This window comes from Protopterus annectens, chromosome 6.part0 (assembly GCF_019279795.1).
Source record: "Protopterus annectens isolate FY-2018-M chromosome 6.part0, PAN1.0, whole genome shotgun sequence".
Lineage (NCBI taxonomy): Eukaryota > Metazoa > Chordata > Ceratodontiformes > Protopteridae > Protopterus > Protopterus annectens.
In genome coordinates, this window is record NC_056737.1 from 259,345,780 (window position 1) to 259,366,175 (window position 20,396).

Here is a 20,396-nt window from a genome sequence, read left to right on the forward strand (position 1 = left end):
CCAAGTGGCAGCAGCACAAATTTCATCTACAGACAGTCTGGAGTGGAAAGCTGTTGAAGTTGCCATAGCTCTAGTAGAATGTGCTTTAACTGGAAATGGAAGGGACCTTCCTGTCGATGAATAAATAAAGGATACACAATCCCTGATCCACCTGGCAATAGTGGCCTTAGTGACTGGTTTACCAATTTTATTATCTGCAAAGGCAACAAATAATTGATCTGATTTCCTGTCCTGCTGTGTTCTATCCAGATAAAGACGTAGTTGTCTATGCACATCCAACTGGTGACATCTGTATTCTGCATCGGTGGAATAGTCAGGAAAGAAGACTGGAAGCTCAATTGATTGCTGAAGAGAAAGAGCAAAAGAAACCTTAGGGAGAAAGGATGGGTTTAATCTCAGGGATACTCTGTCCTTATGGAAAATGAGGTAAGGAGGCTTGGCAGAAAGGGCTTGAAGTTCTGAAACCGTTCTGGCCGAAGTAATAGCTACCAAAAATGCAGTTTTCCATGACAAAAATATTTTCTCACAAGTTGTTGCTGGTTCGAATGGAGGGGACGTCTAAGCAGCAAGGACCACATTAAAATCCCATGGTAAAACTGGCTGTGATATAGGGGGACAAAGCAACCAAGCTCCTTTAAGAAAGGCCTTACACAATTTGTGACTCATGAAAGAAGGGTCAAAGGCAACATGGTAATTGGAAATCGCTGCTAACTGCACTTTCAGCATAGAAACCGCAGAGCCTTGTCTAAAAAGAGAAGCCAAAAAGTCCAATACTGCTGAAACAGGGGCTGTCAGGGGATCAAGGTTATGCCGCTGAGCCCAGAAGGAAAATCTTTTCCATTTGCTAAAATAAATACTCTTGGTAGAGGGCTTATGTGAAGAGGACAGTATCTGAACCACCTCAGGCGAAAGCACATGCTGCCTGACTAAGGTTGGAAGTGGAGCAACCAGGCCGCTAGCTTGAGAGTCCGTAGAGACGGATGGGCCTGCCCTGACTGGTGAGTCAGGAGGTCCGGGACCAGGTCTAGGATCCAGGGACCATCCACCGCATACTTCCTCAGGAATGGAAACCATACTTGACGGGGCCAGAATGGGGCTATCAAGATCATGAAGCTTCCCAGATGGATAGCCTTCTGAATCAGTCTGGGCAGTAGAGGAAGAGGAGGGAAGGCATAGAGTAGACCAGAAGGTCACTTGTGAACTAGCGCATCCCTGGGTTCTTCCCCTTGGGCAGGAATCAGGGAGAAGTAGTTGTCGCACTTCGCATTCAGCAGACTGGCGAATAGATCGCAGCAAGGCAACCCCCACCGGGCGAAGATCCGATCCGCCACTTGGTTGTTCAGGGACCATTCGTGAGGCATCAGAATGTCCCTGCTCAGCCTGTCTGCCATAACATTGGATTTCCCAGGAATGTGCATTGCCACTAGGAACCTCTGGGAAGCAATCGTCCATTCCCACACTCTCATGGCTTCTCTGCAAAGGGGGTAAGACCTGGTTCCTCCCTGTTTGTTGAGGTACCAAACCACCGACATATTGTCTGAAAGGATCGCGATTGTCCCCAGTGGGAGAGAGCTGTGAAGTGCCTGCAACGCTAGAAGCACCGCTCTCATTTCCAGGACATTGATATGTAAGTGAGTCTCGTGGTCTTGCCAAGTGCCTTGGACAGTCCTGCCCAGATAATGCCCCCCCCCCCGTCTGGGAAGCATCCGTGGTGACAGTGGCAATGAGGTAAGGGGGGTGAAAAGGTCTGCCTAGGTTCAGGTTGGAGGAGAGAAGCCACCAGTGGAGATCCTGCCAACAAGTGTCCGTGATTAGAATCAGGTGGGACAACGGGAGTTCCTGAAAGGACCATTGGCTCGAAAGGAGCCACTGTAGAATTCGCATGTGCTGCCTTGCCATCGGAACTAACAAAATAGTGGCCGCCATAGATCCTAAGAGTTGAAGGACTAACCTGGCTGGAGCCTTCCGACGGGGCAATAGGTCCATGACCTGGTTCTGTAAGATCCTTATCCTTTCTGTTGGGAGGTAGGCTCGCATTTCTATGGAGTTTAGCTCTGCGCCTATAAAGGCAACACACTGTGATGGCAGCAATACAGACTTTTCCCAGTTGAATGTTATGCCTAGCAATTGACCTAATTCTATGGTGGTAGTCACAGCCTGAGTGAGCAGATACTTGGTGGGGGCGGTGAGGAGCCAGTTGTCTAGATACGGAAACACCTGGAATCCAAGACGCCTCAGGTGAGCCGTTACCACTGCCAGGCACTTGGTAAACACCCTGGGGGCTGTGGTGAGACCAAAGGGCAGGGCTTGAAACTGGTAATAACTGGATCCCAGGCGGAAGCGTAAGTGAGTCCTGGATGCTTTGTCTATCTTGATGTGATAATAGATGTCCTTGAGATCGATGGAGCACATCCAAACTCCTTTTTCCAGCAATGAGAAAATGGATTGTAGCGTGACCATCTGGAACTTGGACTTCTTCACGAAGCGGTTGAGACGGCTGAGATCCAGAATAGGTCTCAAGTCGCCTGTTCTTTGTGGCACCAAAAATAATCTTGAGTAAGTTCCTAATCCGGTCTGGCCTTCGGGGACTGGTTGGCTTGACTTTAACACTTCTGTAGCTGCTTGAGCCCTCTGATTGGGTGGCACGTCTGGGATTTTCCTTGGAGGGGAAGGGGGATGAATAAAGGGTATGGTGTAACCTCCGGCGATGATCCGGAGCACCCACTGATCCTGAGTGATGGACTCCCAGGCTTTCAGGTGCCCTGAAAAACGACCCCCGACTGGCTCCGGAGATGCACAGCTGGGCCGTCCCTCAGGGACGTTGGAAGGATGAACCGCGAAAGGATTCGCGGTCTCCTGTGTTGCGGGGGCCTCCGCCACCTCTAGGGCGATGCCTTCCAGAGTAATTCCCCCCTCCTCTGCCTCTGGAGGGGGGGTTCACATTGATGAGCAGGGAAAGACCTTTGCGATTTCTTGAACCACATCTTTCCTCCTCTCTGAGCCTTGGGATAAGGTCTCGTGGGAAGCAAAAAATGGGCCCCGATGGCAGACAAGGTCTTGCCCTCCTGCTCGCATCTAGTGAGGGTGTCCTTCACCTTGGGTCCAAAGAGTGAGGACCCATCAAAGGGAGCGTCTGTGAATGAAGACTTGAACGCCTCCGCAAAGTGACACAAGCGCATCCAAGCCTGCCTCCTCAGGGCTACGCCCGAACTCGCTGCTCTACCCGCCCCCTCGGCTGCATATGAAATGAGCCTCATGGACAAGTTAATGATGGACGACAGGGTAGATAGCTGGGCATTGACAGACTGAGCCAATGCTTCAGGCACATTACCCGAAAGGGTATCTCCCAACTCCTTCACGAGATCCCTTTGTAGTCTTGTGAAATGGCACAAATAATTCAGTGATCGCAAGGTAAAGGTCGCTAAAGATAGGGTATGCTTCCTGTACCTATCCATGCTCCTAGATTCCTTGTTAGGAGGATGGATAAACATTGAAGCCTCTGCCACGTCCTGTTGAGTGGCAGACCCACCACCATAGCATCTACCGGAACTCCCTTAGTGAGAAACTGCTTATTGGGGGGTGCAGACAAGAATTTATTGGGATGAGTGGGAACAGGCTCCACAGAGTCAGGGTGCTCCCACACCCTTTGACAAATAATGTCCAGTAACTCGTTGAAGGGTGGAGATACCCAGGAGGCAGAGGGCTGGGCTCCAAAGGCCTTAAGGAACACCGACTCTTCCGCGGAAGGGGCTTTGGAAGGTCAGTTGCCTCTCTGTCTCAAGATCTCTAGTATGTCAGAGAACGAGACATCATCAGAGGATGACTTAGGGGACCCTTCTGCATCATCCAGATCAGTGTCTGAGGTGACGGACTCGTCTGGGGAGTCCACGTGCTTCCTCTTGCACATCTTATTTCTAGGGGTCTCATAAGGCAAGGACTCTGAAGGCCCATCCAAAACTAAGGGACCACACAAGGAGGTATCCTCAGGCCTGAGAGCCCCGCTATCCGAGGACAGGGGTGCACCAGAGACTCCAGTCACTGTGCCCAGGGAAGGATCTACAGATTCCGGAGAAGTGACTAGGGACTTGGCCAGTGCACTCCTCATAGGCTCAAAGGCGGGTCCACCAGAGTCTGTAGAAAGACCCCCCCTCCGAGGCCCTGACCAGTGTTGGGCCACCCCTCGCTGAAGCACCAAGAGGGAGACTAGGAGCCAAGGTCAGAAGCCCCAATGACTCCCCCTCAGACCCGACCTAAGAGCCACGAGTACCAGGACCTGTTGAAAGTATCGAGAAGGTTGGAGCAGAGGTAGGTGCCGATGGACTAGCAGCAGGTCTCGGAACCGACCCAACAACTTCCCCAGATTCTGTAAACCCCGGCTCTGACGACCCTAAGGTTGTCAAAGGAGGAAGAGACGGTACAGGCAAGGCTGGATCCAGAGCCAACTGCGCTGGGGCCGACAGCAATTTGGAAAAGACCGGTGACTGTAGAGCCTCTGGACAACCCTGTCCAGGTCCGAATCAGAGAGCCTGGAGGACTTGGAGGAAATAGAAGGGGCTCGACAAACTGTCTCTATGGGCTCCAATATCACCGTAGGAGTTTGGCTCTGAATCAGCTCAAACAATATTGGAGCCGAGGCAGACTCAAGGAACACCAAAGCCTCCCTCGGAGCCGATGAAGTAGGAGCCGACGAAACCGATCCTGGAGCCGACCCTCTCTCTCTCGGCTCCGAAGCCCTAGGAGCTGACGGAGGAAATCCCAATTTCGAACCCCTTTCCATTGGCTCCGAAGTCAGTGGAACCAAGGAAGGAGAAGCAGAACTTGGTCTCTCATCTCTTGGCTCCGAGGGCAATGGAGCCGAAGATGAAGACATAGATTTTCCTCTTTTAGCCGGCAGATCCGACGGACTGGTCGGAACCGACGACCTTTTCTTCTTACCACGAGGCTCTGAAGACTGAAGAGCCTCTTCAAAAGAAGGCCTGATTAAGCCTTTTAAAATCAGTTTATTTTTTCTCTCTTGGAGGACCCTGGGGGAAAAGGCATGGCAAACACTGCAAGACTCTTGCAAGTGCATGGCCCCTAAACAATAAACACAGATGTCATGGCCATCTGTGATAGACATCTTGTACCCACACTTGGTACATTTTTTAAAACCTGAAGGCCTATGCTCTTTTCCAGACATTCTGACCAAAAAACACACATTGAAGGAAGGAAAGGAAGGGAATAGAGCTCTAACTTAAACGCTCTAAAGGTAGGGCTAAGGCCTACCAAACACCAGGAATTTACCACAGAAATTTTAACTTTAAGCTAAAACAACCAATACACACTCAGACAACAAGATAGCTATTAAAATAACTGTTTTGGTTAAATGTTAAGAAAAAGCTCACAAAAAACCCCAAATTTGACTAAAAAAAATAGGGTACTTAGCCACAGCCAACTCGAAACCATGTCTTAGCACTAGGAGCGGCAAACGAAACCTGGGGGCTTGGGTGTAATGCATCCTGGGATATAGGGGTTGGCCCAGCCAATCAGAGACTTTGTGCTAGTGTACCGGCCGAGTCAGAGCCGATTCTCGGCTCCGAGCTCATCAGTTTAGAATGTAGGCGAGATAGGATCACCTTACATCTTTCTTTTTGTTATAATGAACTTTGTTGTAGCTCATCTTCATCTGCTGAGAGATACTTTGCATTTATGCCAACACTGAGTACAGTACTGAAATCATGAGCCAGTTACATTTTTTATATCTATTTTATAATGATCACTTATGCTGTGAAAAAAAGTAAAAACCTGGTGAGCTATACAGTTTAAATAATGCTCCTCACATTGGGCATACAGTTCTGTATGCCTCTATTATATGCTGCTTAATTAAATATGTTGTTCACTTTAGATGATGTCCTTGATTCATTGTACATTTGCTGCATACAATAACTGCACGTGGAATTCAAGTTTGGTGCTTCTGGGTGTGGACAACCTGAAATAAATTGTAATGGCTTTCATATTTATTTTTGTTAAAGTCTGAGGTGGGTATAGAATGTGGCATGCAACATTGTATACAAAGAGATACTCGGTGGGAGGGAGAGATGGACATTAGAGTTCTTAAAAATAATACAGCAGTATATTTTGTGCTCTCTTTGTTGTATTACTCTTCCCAGTTCCAGTGTCTGAGCCACTTAATTGAATCTGCATCATCTGGGTGTGGTTTGATAAAAGAGACGGGGTTACCAGTAGGAAAGGGCATGGTTATGTTATGCAGAGGCAGAACTTTATTGTCAGAAAATCTCATGATGGGGAGGTGACAACCCCAATCATGCCATATCTCACAGCTTAAGTACACAGTCATACTACAGCATAGCACAAAATATTACTTCTTGGCATATATCGCTTTATGACATACATTAACCTGAACCTTTATAATAAGCTTTGCCATAGTATACACAGGCATACGTATTCAGTTGGTCTTCTTTTTTAGCCTGGGCAGTAGCAGTAAAGCTCATCAGGGGAGTCCATGTGATACAGTGACCTGGTCACCTTGTTTGTCTTGGAACATTACCTGTCTGCCTTCTTTCTGGTTGCAGGGCTCCAGTACCACCTGTGATCCTACTGAGGAGGACTTCGCTGACAAGCATCGGTCATGTTGCTTTATATGAGGTTCACTGAAAGTCCACTCCTGAAAAATATAGAAGATTTTTGAAAGGGTATTATTTATTTTATTTTTTAATTAATTTAACATTTGTTTTACCAGGATAATCCAACTGGACAGCTAGTGTCCATTCTCAGCGAAGTCCTAGGGAGAAAAGCTCCAAGAGTTACAGTGTGAATACATGGTTATTAAGGAATAACAATTAGTAGAATGCTGAAATTTTTGAAGGCAAGACAGTTAAATGCAATAATAGTAGTAGATTTTCATTTTTGGACATATCTGTACAGCAGTGCTAGAAACAAACTATTTCATGTGACTACTGTGCTACATCACCTAATTTTTATTCTCCTAGGCAGTACTTCTAAATGGCTATCTCTTCTAGTGTACCCACACATTAATGGTAATTGACTAAATAAAATAAATCAACCTTGCTTATCAAATCTCTTAGCATCAGACAATTTATCTGACTAATTTAATACAACCAAATGTTTTCAGCTGTAATGTTTTGACTTGTTATTATGCAAAATACATGTGCCCAACTAGAAAATAAACAACTAAAATAAATGAATGAGTGAAAACTCACAGACATTGCAATTTTCTCATTGAAACATTGCATTTGTTTTAAGGTAGCTTACTAATAAGGAGCACCCCCACATCATCTACTTCCTACACTTGCTTTCATCTCCCCAGTCTCCTACATTGATGTATATCCCTTGCATCCTTAAATGTTTCAACATTATTACTTCATTTCCCTCTCCAGCAAAAGATATTTCATCTGCACAAGCATTGCTATGAATAAATGCTGTACTATCTTTGTTAAAAACCGACACATCCCACTAGCTGAAGCCTGCACTCTGATAGTATATGTTGATTTAAAATCTAGAACCTCCCATATAAGTCTTTTTTTCTGTTTAAGTGTAGTGATCCTATCTCCCTTTACTTTTCTGACACTGTGACAGCACATTCTGAACTTTCAAACAAGCCTCAGTAAACAAAGATTCTACCTTTTGTATAATTTGTCTTTCTTTCCTTTTTTCTGTCTCCAACAGCCCAATGTCCTACTTCAAGAAGGCACAATATTCCAAATATGGCCTTACTACTGTTCTGTACAATAGCATTTTGAAATCTTGCCTCTGAAATGTGAACCCCTATGGTGTAAGCGAGGAATTATTTTTTTGGCCACAGACTTCATGGGCTGAATGGCTAATATCTCTCACAGCTAATCTACATTAACAGTTCTGTCTCCTGAAAGATCCAACTGCACACTTTATGTCTCACATATTATCCTAGGGTACCTTAGAACAATTTCACTCTGTTCCATTGTGCAGATGCACAGTTCTTGACAGTGGATTGCAGCTTCCATTTCTCAAACCATCATTAATCTATACAACGTATCTTCCAAATGTTTTCTCTTTGTTGTTTCTATTCACTGCTATGTTCATCTTTGCATTATCAGCACTAATACATTAGGGGTAAGCAGTGCTAGGCTGTGAACTGAACCCTACGGAACATATATCAAGCAATTTATCAAATTTTGAAAAGTAAACAACACCAGGTCCAGCTCCAAACTCTAAGAAGCATTAACAGGTGCAACAATGAACTCTTGGAGCAAGCAGTGTTAGAACCAGCATCAAACCATGAGAAGCAACTTTAATAATAATGTACAGGTACTCAGTTCTGTATTAATCTGCCGAGCATCCCCTTAGGCCTGCTTTTCATTTTCTCAGTCTCACAAGATGAGCTGAGCGAAGTACCTTCTGAAAGTCTAGGTATATATAAACTGTTTCATTTATCACAAGTCTGTGAGGCTTAATCACAGCAGTGAACAGACGCCACTTGAATTAAACTGTTGCTGCACAATATCCATTGTCAGAAAGTATAGAATTAATTATATTTTTCGTAGATGCACTTGGTCCATGCAGTACCCTTTGAGACAGGGCTTATTTTTCTTACACTGATATGGAAATCTGATATGGTCACTCAAGATTAGTTACTTTTATGTGACAGAACACTCTGCAGTCTCTGAGCCTTTCTTGTGCTTTGGCCTTTCTGCTACTGTAAAGTTGTTTGTGTTCTTGTTTAGCTCAACACTCCTGATTCAGTTAGGGAACACAACATTAGTAAATGGCGGCTCACATGGACAGGAGTTGTCATTATCTGCAGGGATAATGTGCTACCTGCAGCTGCAGTGTTAGTAATGAATACAATTAGGGAAAGCAAGATGGTAGCATCATCTGAGCTTCTGTCTTTTCTCTCAGCAGCCAAATCATGTCCTTGTAGAATAAAGGGGCTACCAGTGGGACCAAGCCACACAATTTCAGTTCATGCTTCCTTCACTAGTTTTGCCTGCTTATTTTATGAAGCATTGCTTGAAAATAAAAATAATTTCAAATTATGACTTGGTGTATGTAATGAAAAAACATCTTCCAAAAATAAACTGAGCCTAAGTATACAGCCATGCTGTGCAGTCATTTGAGAACTATTTCTGGCAAATGACTTCTCACTGTACTCCTCTTTTACTGAGATGAGTTTTGAGTGATATTCATATCTTTGAACTGCCTTCTGCACAAGATTTTACAAGGTGAAGGCTGACTTGGAGTCTCATTGTGCATATATATCTCTTTATCAGCCTCCTTCCATTTCATTCTGTGGAGTGAACTGTGATTCACTGAATATTGTTCATCATGTCATACCTTAATGTACTACAATAACAAGTAATATTATTGCAGAGCATAATAAATACATTTCTGCAGGTATATTAACTGCACTGTGTAGAAATTTGAAACTGAATGCAAATAATTAGATGAATAAAGTGTAATCTGAATTTTACAAAATGCATTACATTTTCTGCATCTCTCATTGTAATAACGTCTACAAAGGTATAGTAAAACAACTTTCTGCAGCTGCTAGTTATGTTTACAGGATTATCTCTGATTTTAGTCCAGTATCTACCTGATTCATAATGAAACTGCTACTTAAACTAAAAATTTCCTCCTTAGCTGCAGACCAGCTACCCACTAGACTAGACTACCTAAAAATGACCAGAATAGTCATAGCCTTCCCTGTGTCCATGCTAATAAATAGATCCATATCAGAAAGATATATCCCATCGTTATGGGAAAAATCATATATCATACTATTACACAAAGGTGGTCCACAGAGTTTAATATTTGCAGAACAGGAGCAATTCTCTCCCCTCAGCAAAACACTAGAGAAATGCATCCACACACAGTTAATGCAATACTTAACCATAAATAATCTACTCTCAGGAATGCAAAACAACTTTAGGCTTCACTACAGTACTATTACCGCTCTCCTAAATTTTACTAATACAATAAATCAGCACAGAAACAATGGTCCGCTCATTTCCACCATGTTCTTAGATTTATCTAAGGTATGTGATACTGTCCAACACCAGCAAATACTCATACAACTCTCCTCAATCAAACTATCACAGTACTCCTCGTCAAGGTTCCTTAGCTACCCATCTGGAAGGCAAGAAGCAGTTAATTGGTACAAATCTATTCATCCTTTTAGCCAGTTAAATATGTGCACCTTCAACAATAAACATGCTCCAAGAGATTACCTAAAAGTCTTTCTCCTCTGTAGAAACCTGGCTTAAGGAATCATGCTACTCATCCCCAAGAAAGCTAAATAAATTAATGCTTTTTACTCCAAATAAGTGCTAAAATCAGAAGCAATCATTCACCATAACTTCACCAAATAATACTATCATTGAAACAGTAACCAACAGTAAACTTCTAGGCATTACAATAAATGACAGTCTCAAATTTGACCACCACATACTGCATACCATGAAAAAGACACACCAGAAACTAGGTTCCCTTTATAGGATCAAAAAATAGTTTACAGATGATGCAAGAAAAACTCTAGCTTTCCACCTTCTTACTGCCAACACGCTTTTATGCTGTTCCCATCTTAACAAACTGAAATAACACACAAAGAAAAAAACATCACTTCCTGTTACAACAAAATAGCCAAATATGCCACTAATCTCACTGATAGGACCCACCATTGTCATGCCTTAAAGCAATTAAATTGGCTTGAACTCCACAACTACCAGACACACTCACAACTAACTACGACATAGAAACTCATTCATTATGCAGAAAAAATGCCCAGCACTAAAAAACATCCTTCTGCTCTCCTGCCCATTAAGTGGCCTCCACTCTAGTGACAAATTCTTACTGATCACAAACAAGTTAGATAATGCAACTAGAGACTCACTGTATTTACATTATATTGCAAACCTCTGGAATAGCATCCCTGCACAAATAAAACTGTCCACAAAATCAACAGTTTTAAACCAATACTTAAACAATATCTCAGCCAGTCATGGTCCTGGCATGCTCATGACTTAAGGGGCACAGTATATGCTACTGTCCTATCAACTTAGAATACTTTCTTCCTTTAATAAAAATGTCAAACTCAATGCTTGGATATATATGAATATGCAGCTATTAACTACTTGCATAGTTGCTGCCTGTATGATCCTTATACAATAAGCGGAACACCTATATATGCTTTAGACCCTGTTGAACATATGCTTTCTTTATACCAACTTCCATTTCTGTAAATGTAACACTGAATGTTCATCTCTGAATGCATAAATGTAAGTACTGTATGTGTATAAATGTAACTACTGTATGTTTCTTTTTTTTTTTTAATTTCTCCAAGTCTTTTGGGTTTCTAATACCATGACCGGAATGGGGTCATTCCAAAGTCAAGGTATAATTAAAGTTCATGAAATTAGTATTGTTTCAATCTTTCATGTTAGCCAGAAGTGCTCTTTGCAGCACCCGCAATGTGCCCAGTAATGACTCCTGCATTTCATACTGAGTTACATGTATCGGTAACAGATCTAAGTACGATTGCAAATTCTTTTTTATAAGACCCGTTGCTCCTACTACTATTGGAACTGTCTGGGTGTCCTTGTTCCACATTGCCTTCATTTCTGCCTGCAAATCCTGGTATTTTATGGCTTTGTGTTTCACTGTATGTAAGACACTGTAGTCACTGGGTGTAGCGATTTCAATGATCAATGATACTTTTGTCTTCCTTTCATGGATGACGATAACTGGTTCTCTCACATCTATTTTTTGAACTGTTGGTAATAGATGGTCCCATGTGATATAAACTTCATCATTTTCTATAATACTTTGTGGCTTATATTTCCAATGTTTTTTTCATCTATTTCAGTATTATAATGTTTGCACAACCCCCAGTGCAACAGTCTTTCCACATTATTATGCCTTCCAGTATACAGTCCTTCTGCCAATAGTATATCAGAACCAGCAACAAGATGTGAACTGTTTCCAGTTCTGTTTTACAAAACCTACATTTGTCTGTTTCTCCCACATGTTTCAATGGACTTTGTAAACCAACATGGGCATAGTCCACTGTCTTGGGCTGCCAATGTTAACCTTTTGTCTTTTGGTTTAAATTCACCTCTCCTTAACCATTCCTGCTTTTGATCCTGATTAACATGTGGTTGCTCCAAGAGTTTTCTATTTATGCATTTTCCACATTTCTAGCCTTCTCATAGATTCATAGGTTCATAGACTGTTAATAGGCTAATGACCCAAGGGGCCTTTCTAAGCCTAGCCAAGTTTTCCCGAAAGAATAATGATGTCCTGCATCCAAACAGGACATTGAGGGCCAGGCATTTACAAGCTACCTCTGTCCATAAGGGACATGGGTGCCAGGCCTGGTGTAAATTTCCTATTCCCCATCCACTTGACTAGGATGTACTTAAACTGGGTAATAGATGAACTCAGCTTCACATGGATGGGAAACCTGTTCCATTGGAAATGCAGTGTCCGGGTCACATATTTGTATCTCCAACTTGTTCTGTTTATGTCACAGACAAAATTCAGGTCCTTAGACCTTGTATTTCTGATACTCTTTGACTTACAAATATGTAGGAAATTCATAAGTGTGAGGTTTGCAGATGCCTTGTAAGCCAGGTATAGATCACCCCTCAGCAATCTATAGGAGACTAAGTAGAGAGAAAGGGCTTTAAGGTGCTCTGCATAAGGCAGGTTTGTTACGTCTTGTATTCTTTTTGTAAGGAACCCCTGAGGTCACTCTAGTTGCTGCATATGCCTTATCTGGTACATACCAAATGGAGCATTGTACTTAATGATTGGTCTGATAAGGGTGGAGTACAGTGGGATAATGACCTCTTTGGACCTAGATGCTATGCCCTTACTTATAGGTTGCACAACATAAATGGGTTTCCTCACTACTGTGGACATGTGGTGGTCAAAGGTAAGGCTACTGTCTATGTGCGTACCCAGATCCCTGACCACTGGTTCAACTCTTGGGGTGTATTATCAACATGGTAATTAGCCAGGATGGTTGATTTCCCAAAGGGTAAAATTACTCATTTCTTAGCATTGAGTTTAAGACCATGGCTTTGGCATTTATTAGTCAGTGATAGACCTTCTTAAAGAATGCTAGTGTCTGCAGGGGAGTTGATGATAACCCCTAGCTTGCAATCATAGTTTCATAGTGTCATAGTTTAGTACTAGGCTATCTGCCCTGGGGCATTTGTAAGCCTAGCCATAGTGATGTGGCTTTCGCTACCCCATGAAATGGTACAAAAATGCACAAAAATGCACAGAATAGATTTAGAATACTGTGCCTCTGTCTAGTAGTGACACAATGAAGGCCCCCTTATATAATAGAATTAGTTTACTGTGCCCCTGTCTAGCAGTGACACAGATGTGACCCCTGGGGTAAACTTACGATCTCCCATCCACTCATCAAGATTTCTCTTGAAGAGAGTCAGTGAGGGGCTCTGCCTAACATGAACTGGGATCTTGTTTCAAAGCATGGGAAGCCTCTGGGTTATGAATCTATCCCTCCAGCATGTCCTATTCATACTTGTGCCGAGGTTTAAGTCTTTAGCTCTCGTGGTCCTGATGGATTTGGATTTTTTGAGGTGGAGCATGTCCATCAGATCCTGATTGGACATGGCCTTGTACGTCAGGCAGAGATCACCTCTGAGCAGGCGATATGCTACAGAATAGAGCTGGAGTTTCTTTAGTCTGGCAGAATAAGACATATGTTGGAGACCCTTGATCCTCTTGGTGAGGTACTTTTGTGGTCTCTCCAGCTGTTGCAAATGCCGGGTGAGGTACATACCAAATGGGGCATTGTACTCAATCATGGGACTGATGAGGGAGGAGTAAAGGGGTACAATAACATCCTTGGATCTGGATGTGAATCCCTTCATGATGAGGTGTGCAAGGTAGAATGTTTTTCTAACCACTTTGGCAACGTGGGTGTCAAATGAGAGGTCGCTACTTGGGTCCCTAGGTCTCTGATTACTTTTTCCATACTCAGTGGGTTGCTGTCTATGTGATAATTTGTGGGTACTTTGTTTTCCCCAAAGGGGATGACTATACATTTTTTGGCATTTAGTTTAAGGCCGTGACTCCAGCACCAGTTGTCCGTTTCTGCGAGGCCTTTTTGTAGGATGTATGTGTCCGATGGTGTGTCGACTATGGCACCTAGTTTGCAGTCATCTGCGAACTTTGTCAGCCACAACCCTCCCATGTTTGCTTTAACATCAGAGAAATAAATGCCGAACAAGAGGGGTCCCAGGACAGATCCCTGTGGGACACCACTTGTGACTGGCTTTGAGTCTGACATTGCTCCAGCGATTTTAACTTTATGGGTTCTGTCCTTTAGCCAGTTTGCAACCCATCTAGTGACATAAGGGTTTACGTTTAAGCTGGTGAGCTTATCTATGATGCCTGAGTGGGATATTGTGTCGAAGGCCTTAGCCAAGTCCAGGTAGGCTGTATGGACTGCTTTGCCCTCATCAATGGCTCTAGTGTCTGTTTCAAAAAAGTCAACCAGGTTCAAAAGGCAGGATCTGCCCTTTACAAAGCCGAACTGGGTGGGGTCAAGTGTCTGTAGGTCCCCTATGTCTCTGTTTATGAGTTCCATAATGATTCTTTCCATAGCTTTGCAGACCAGGCTGGTTAAGCTTATGGGGCAGTAGTTCCCAGGGTCTGTAGAGGTACCCCCTTTGTGGAGTGGGACCACTGTTGCTGTACGCCAGTGTTCAGGTACACATCCTGTAGTAAGGCTAAGGTTAAATAGCATTTTTATGTGTGGGTTTAGCTCCTCTTGGAGTTCACGTAACACGCAACCTGGGATACCGTCAGGTCCCATTGATGCTGTGTTTTTAGCTTTGTTGAGGGCAGTTCTCACTTGGACATCTGAGATGACAGGGAGATTACATTCAGCTGGGATAAGTATTTCTTCTTTTGGGGGTGAGGGAGGGGAGAAATTTGCACTGAACCTGTCAGCCAGAATGTTGGCAATATCTGTGGGTTCAGTGTATTTTTTGTTGTTGTGAACTAACTCTGAGCATATCTGAGGGTTTCCACCCAGGTTTCTAACATAGCTGAAGAAGGCTTTGTGGTTATCTTTAGTGTCCTTAGCGATTTTTCTCTCAAAGTTGGCCTTGGATGTTTTTATGAGAGAACGTAGTTTTCTGCTAATGTTGATCAGAGATGTCTTCCCTTTATGGGATTTTGCTCTGTCGTGCAGTAGCTTCCTTCTTTTGTTATACAATTTGTTAATGGCTGAGGTCCACCAGACAGGATGCTTGCCTTTGGTGGAGAGGGACTTGGATTTATTTGGGATTGCATGATCCATGCATTCTTGGAGATGTCCATAGAAAGCATTTGTGAAGGATTCGGCATTGTGGGATGTTGTATCCACTGGCCCAGTGGGCTTAAAGGATACCATCTCAGTCTTAAGAAGAGTGAAGTCTGCTTTTGAGAGTTTTTCACTGTGGTCTTTTGTGCTGGGGGTGGAGGTGGGATATGTATATCCAGGGTGATTAGTTTGTGGTCAGATCTCACTAGTGAGGGGTATACCTCCAGTGTGGAGCATTTTTCCCCATGTTTGTGATGATCAGGTCTAGTATATTATCTCCCCTAGTGGGAGAGGTGACTAGTTGTTCCAGTGCATTTGAATTTATGAATTCCAGGAACCTTTGGGCTAGGGTGTTAGGGCTAGAATAATGTACCCAATCTATGTTTGGGTAGTTGAAGTCTCCCAGTATGATGGTATTTTGTGATACATTCATATCCTCCAATGTCTTCAGGAAGGCTGAGTGGGGTTCCTGAGATTGGGAGGGTGGTCTGTAACATGCTACCAGTTGTATAGCAGTTTTGCCTATGGCTAGTTGCACCTGTATGGTCTCTGATGCTTCATGTGTTGCTACTAACCTGGAGGTGTGGGTGTCCTTGATGAATATGGACACTCCCTTTGTGGTTTGGCCCGGGTTTTGGGACGAAAAGCATGATACGAGGTATAGCCTGGTAGTGCTGGGGTGCTCTCAGGAGCCTTGAACCAGGTTTCAGTTACTGCACAGACGTCGATGTTCTCCATACTGAGGAGTGCATCGAGTGCCTGCATCTTGAGATTTAGACTTCTGGCGTTGAGCAGCATTACCCTTAGTTTTTTTTCATTTTTGCTTTCTAAGGAGGTGGGTTTGTCTTTTGAGCCTTGCCTAAAAAAGGCACTATGGGGGTGGCAAGAGCCTTGGCCAATATCCGGAAGCCCAGTGGTGACAGGTGCAAGCCATCCCTTGCAAAGCAGCGTGGCTTGTCCAACATGTCATCCCAGGCAGACAGACATTGGATCCCCTTAGAATGACACCAGTACTTGAGCCAATTATTAAAGCTGATCATCTTGTCTTTGTATTGTGGCATCATTCTTGGTGAGGGCAAGATGCTGCTCAGGGTCAGGGTCATACCAACCTGGGCTACATAATCAGAGAGCTCCTCTATGGCTCTTTTCATGTAGTCCAGGGAGGTACATCTCAGGTCAATCTCATCTGCAAACTTAGTCGGCCATAAGCCTTCATCTGATCCTTCAACTTACATTTTTTCTTTTGTTTTTTGACACATTCAGTTGCCCCCTGATTTTTATCTGCTTCTGGTTTGATTTCCATTCCCTCTTGACACCGAGCTACTTCTGCTAAACTAAGCAGGGAAGTCATCTTAGACCTATTCTCCTCGTGTTTTAAAACTTTCACTATGTTTTAGTCTTGTGAGGTCAGAAGATATGTATACAGTCCTATGATTACAGATCTATAGATGTAATCAATTTGGAAGAGGCCCATACCTCCTTTAGAATGGGGAATATATAGTCTTGGTATACACTAATTTTTATAAATCATTTGATAAGTATGAAACATCCTTCTTGTTTTCCTCTCCAACCAATCCAACACCTTTTTGGGCCAGTCAGTCACTCCAAAACTATAAGTTAGGACAAGAAGAGCAAATTGGTTTATAGTTTGGACTTTGTTCCTAGGTGTCAGAGCTGTTTTCAGTATTAATTTTGATCTTCTAAAATATTCCTTACTAAGTTTTATTTGCTTTTGTTCATGTTTTATTGTTCATTCTTCATCATTTCCCAAATATTTATACACTCCTTCTTGCTCAAGTTCTTTTATATCACATTCCTGTCCCAGGCTGATGTTTTCTTGGTGCTGCAGCTTTCCTGCTTTAAAGGTTGCTTTTGCACATTTATCAGGACCAAATGACATTCTTGTATCATCTGGAAAAGTTTTGACCACTTGTAGTTGTGTTTTCAGTTCCTCATCTGATGAATTATACAGTTCTAAATCATCCTCAAAAAGAAGAGGAGAAGTCCTTATACTTTGTTGTTTTCCGGGATCTAAATTGTAGCCATGACCTGATCTGTTAAGTAGACAGCTTAATGGGTTAAAGGCAAGACAAAAGGGCAGCTGTGACAAAGAGTCACCCTGGAATATCCACCTTTGAATTTTTGTCCTTGGAATAATAAATTGTCCTTTATCATGGCTTAACTGCAAAGTGGTTTGCCACTATTTCATGGTCGCTGTAATGTAATTGATCAATGTAGGGTGCATCTTATACATTTTTAAGCATTTTTTTATCCATGAATGTGGGATACTGTCAAATGCTTATTTGTAGTCTATCCTTGCCATGCTTAGATTCTTCCCCTTTTTACAGTTCTCCATTATGACTTTAACAACAAATGATCCTTTGTTCCATATGACTTTCTTTAGTTATCCTTTTGTTCTATTGCCATGATTGAGTTTTCTTCTAAATGACTATAAACTCTCAACATCAATTCCTGTGTATAGTTTATAAGTCGTTGGAAGGCAAATTATTGGTTTATAGTTTTTAGGATAGCTTGCAGGTTTATTCTTAAGTAGGAGTATTGTTTTTCCTGTTGTTAACCAGGTTGGTGTCTCTTCGGGGTGCACATATATAAAGTTCTTTCTCATGGCTAAATCTTGATGTAAAGATGTTAATACTTTTAGCCAGAAGTCAGATACTGCATCCAATGCATGTTTCCAGTGGGACTTATTTTATGCTGTTGTAAACACCTGGATTCTTTCTCCCTGGGCCTCCTCTGAAACTAGGCATTGTCCAGTTGGACTTCCTTGGTAAACAAAGATAAAAAGTAAGCAAAATAAATAAAATCTTTTATTGTATTTCTCCAAGAGATTAGTTTATTTTTCTACCTAAAACATGAATAAATAAATAAATCATCATCACAGGCTGCTTTAGGCATCTTTAGCTGAAAAGGCAGAGAGGATAAACAATTTGATTAATAGTGAGCTGATAAGTTTAAAACCACAAACACCCTGTTATTTATTTATTTAAAGTATAAAGTCAAAGCAATGCTGTTATTACAATAAAAATGGCTGACATAATATTCAGTTAAACAAAGCAACATGACTGCACTTCATTTTTGGTCTGGATTCCAAAAGGGTTTAGTAGCATAGCAGAAAGCCCCCACCATCCAGCAACACTGACATGATATCTAATTGCAGCCCTGCTCCTGTGTATAATATCATATCTGGGAGTAGGTTACACCATACACCTCTCTTTGCAATGCCAAATGATAAATGTATAGTGCACCCACTACACTATAAAGGGGTTATGAGATTCAGAAATGTTGCATGATAATAAATATTATTATGCATTTCTCTCATAGTCTGTCTACTGGTGAGTCTTCCACACACCCTTTAAGTCCACCCAGAATCATCAATTGCCACAGCTTCACATGTAAGTGAGCACTGGCCCTGCAGGTATTTGGCCTGTCTGCAGTACCAGTCCAGACATGCAGGTGGAACTGACAGTCTCTGAAGCTGTGTTACACTGCAGTGCCACCTGCATGATGGATATGAGAATACATGCATCACAAGCAACAGTTTTCATACACTCATAGTCATCATCCAAATGATGGGATGGGCATATTGTGGGTTTCCTATGGGGGCATGCAGTGTAGACATTTTATAAAATGACAAACTTGAGTTGTCCCCATTGTAAATTGAGGTTGACTTGAGAAACACTACCATACCTCTCAACTGTACAGATTTTCGCAGACTGTCCAGATTTTTGGCCCATATTTCTGGTCTGTTCCTCATAAAAATTGTGTTTTCTGACAAATCACTGGGATGATTTGAGGGCTGAAGTCACTAAATAATGAGATACATTTGAGTTTCAGACTTCAAATCATTCAGAAAATGTATGTTAAAACAAATCCTATTACTGTAGCAACTTTCTAAGTTTGTAAGAGCAATACTTAAAATATGTCCCTATTTGTGGGCCTTTGTCCCCCCATTTTGTCAGTCTTTGTCCAGATTTTTTGCACTAAGAGGTTAAGAGGTATGACTATTGCTGGGCCCCTCCTTCTACCTGCTTCATTCTTTCATGGTACAGTTTCACTTGTACGTTGCACTTAGTATAACCAGTAGCATTGCGTTCTAACGTACGCTGACTGCAGTACTCTTTCCTTCTTAGAGGTACAGCTGTAGTAACGTCACAAAATCCCATTAACATCAATGGAATACATGGTTGTTTTGGCATTTTAAACTAGTATTCATAGGTTCATAGGTTCATAGCTGTGTACTAGGCTAATGGCCCTGAAGCCCTTACAAGCCGAGCTCAAAAGAATTGCCCAGGCACTGTGCCACCCAATGTTAGCTCACAGTGCCCCTATCCAGTAGGGCAACTGGAGTGATCCCTGAGGTAAAATTTCTGTTACCCATCCACTCGTCAAGATTTCTCTTGAAGAGGGCCAGTGAGGTGCTCTGCTTGACATGAATGGCAAGCTTATTCCAGAGTATAGGCAGTCTTTGGGAGATGAACCTGTCCCTCCAGCATGTTCTGTTAATTGTGGTAATGAGGTTGTGATCTCTGGAGCGTGTGGCATGGGGGGAGGGATTAGGATTTCTTTAGGTATAGCATTTCAAGTAGGGCTGGGTCAGACATGGCTTTGTAAGTCAAGTAGAGATCACCTCTAAGTAGACGATAAAAGACTGAGAACAGCTGAAGTTTCTTGAGTCTGTCCATGTAGGACATATTTTTAAGGCCTAGGATCCTTTTTGTGAGGTACTTCTGTGGCCTCCCCAGCTGTTGTAGGTGACTGGTCAGGTACATGCCAAATGGGGCGTTATATTTGATGACTGGTCTAATGATGGATGGGTAGAGAGGGATGATGACCTCTTTCTTCCTGGATGTGAAACCTTTGGTTATAAGATGTGCCACGTACAAGGACTTTCTGACCATAGTGGCAATGTGGTGGTTGAAGGTGAGGTGGCTGTTGACCTGGGTGCCCAGATCTCTTATGGCCCCTTCAGTATTCAGTGGGCTCCCATCAATGTGGTAATTCATGGGAAATTAGTTTTTTTCCAAAGGGGATAATAACA

The 20,396-nt window shown here is 42.7% G+C and overlaps 1 protein-coding gene across 1 annotated transcript in view; it reads right to left on the reverse strand.

Annotated features, from left to right (window-relative positions):
• The window catches only part of GALNT16 (polypeptide N-acetylgalactosaminyltransferase 16), a 1,415,037-nt gene that overhangs the window by 24,525 nt on the left and 1,370,116 nt on the right, over positions 1-20,396 (reverse strand). Inside the window, exon 14 of the mRNA XM_044074007.1 lies at positions 6,548-6,664. Within this exon, the coding sequence (XP_043929942.1) occupies positions 6,548-6,664 (117 nt within the window). The remainder of the gene's footprint in view (positions 1-6,547; positions 6,665-20,396) is intronic.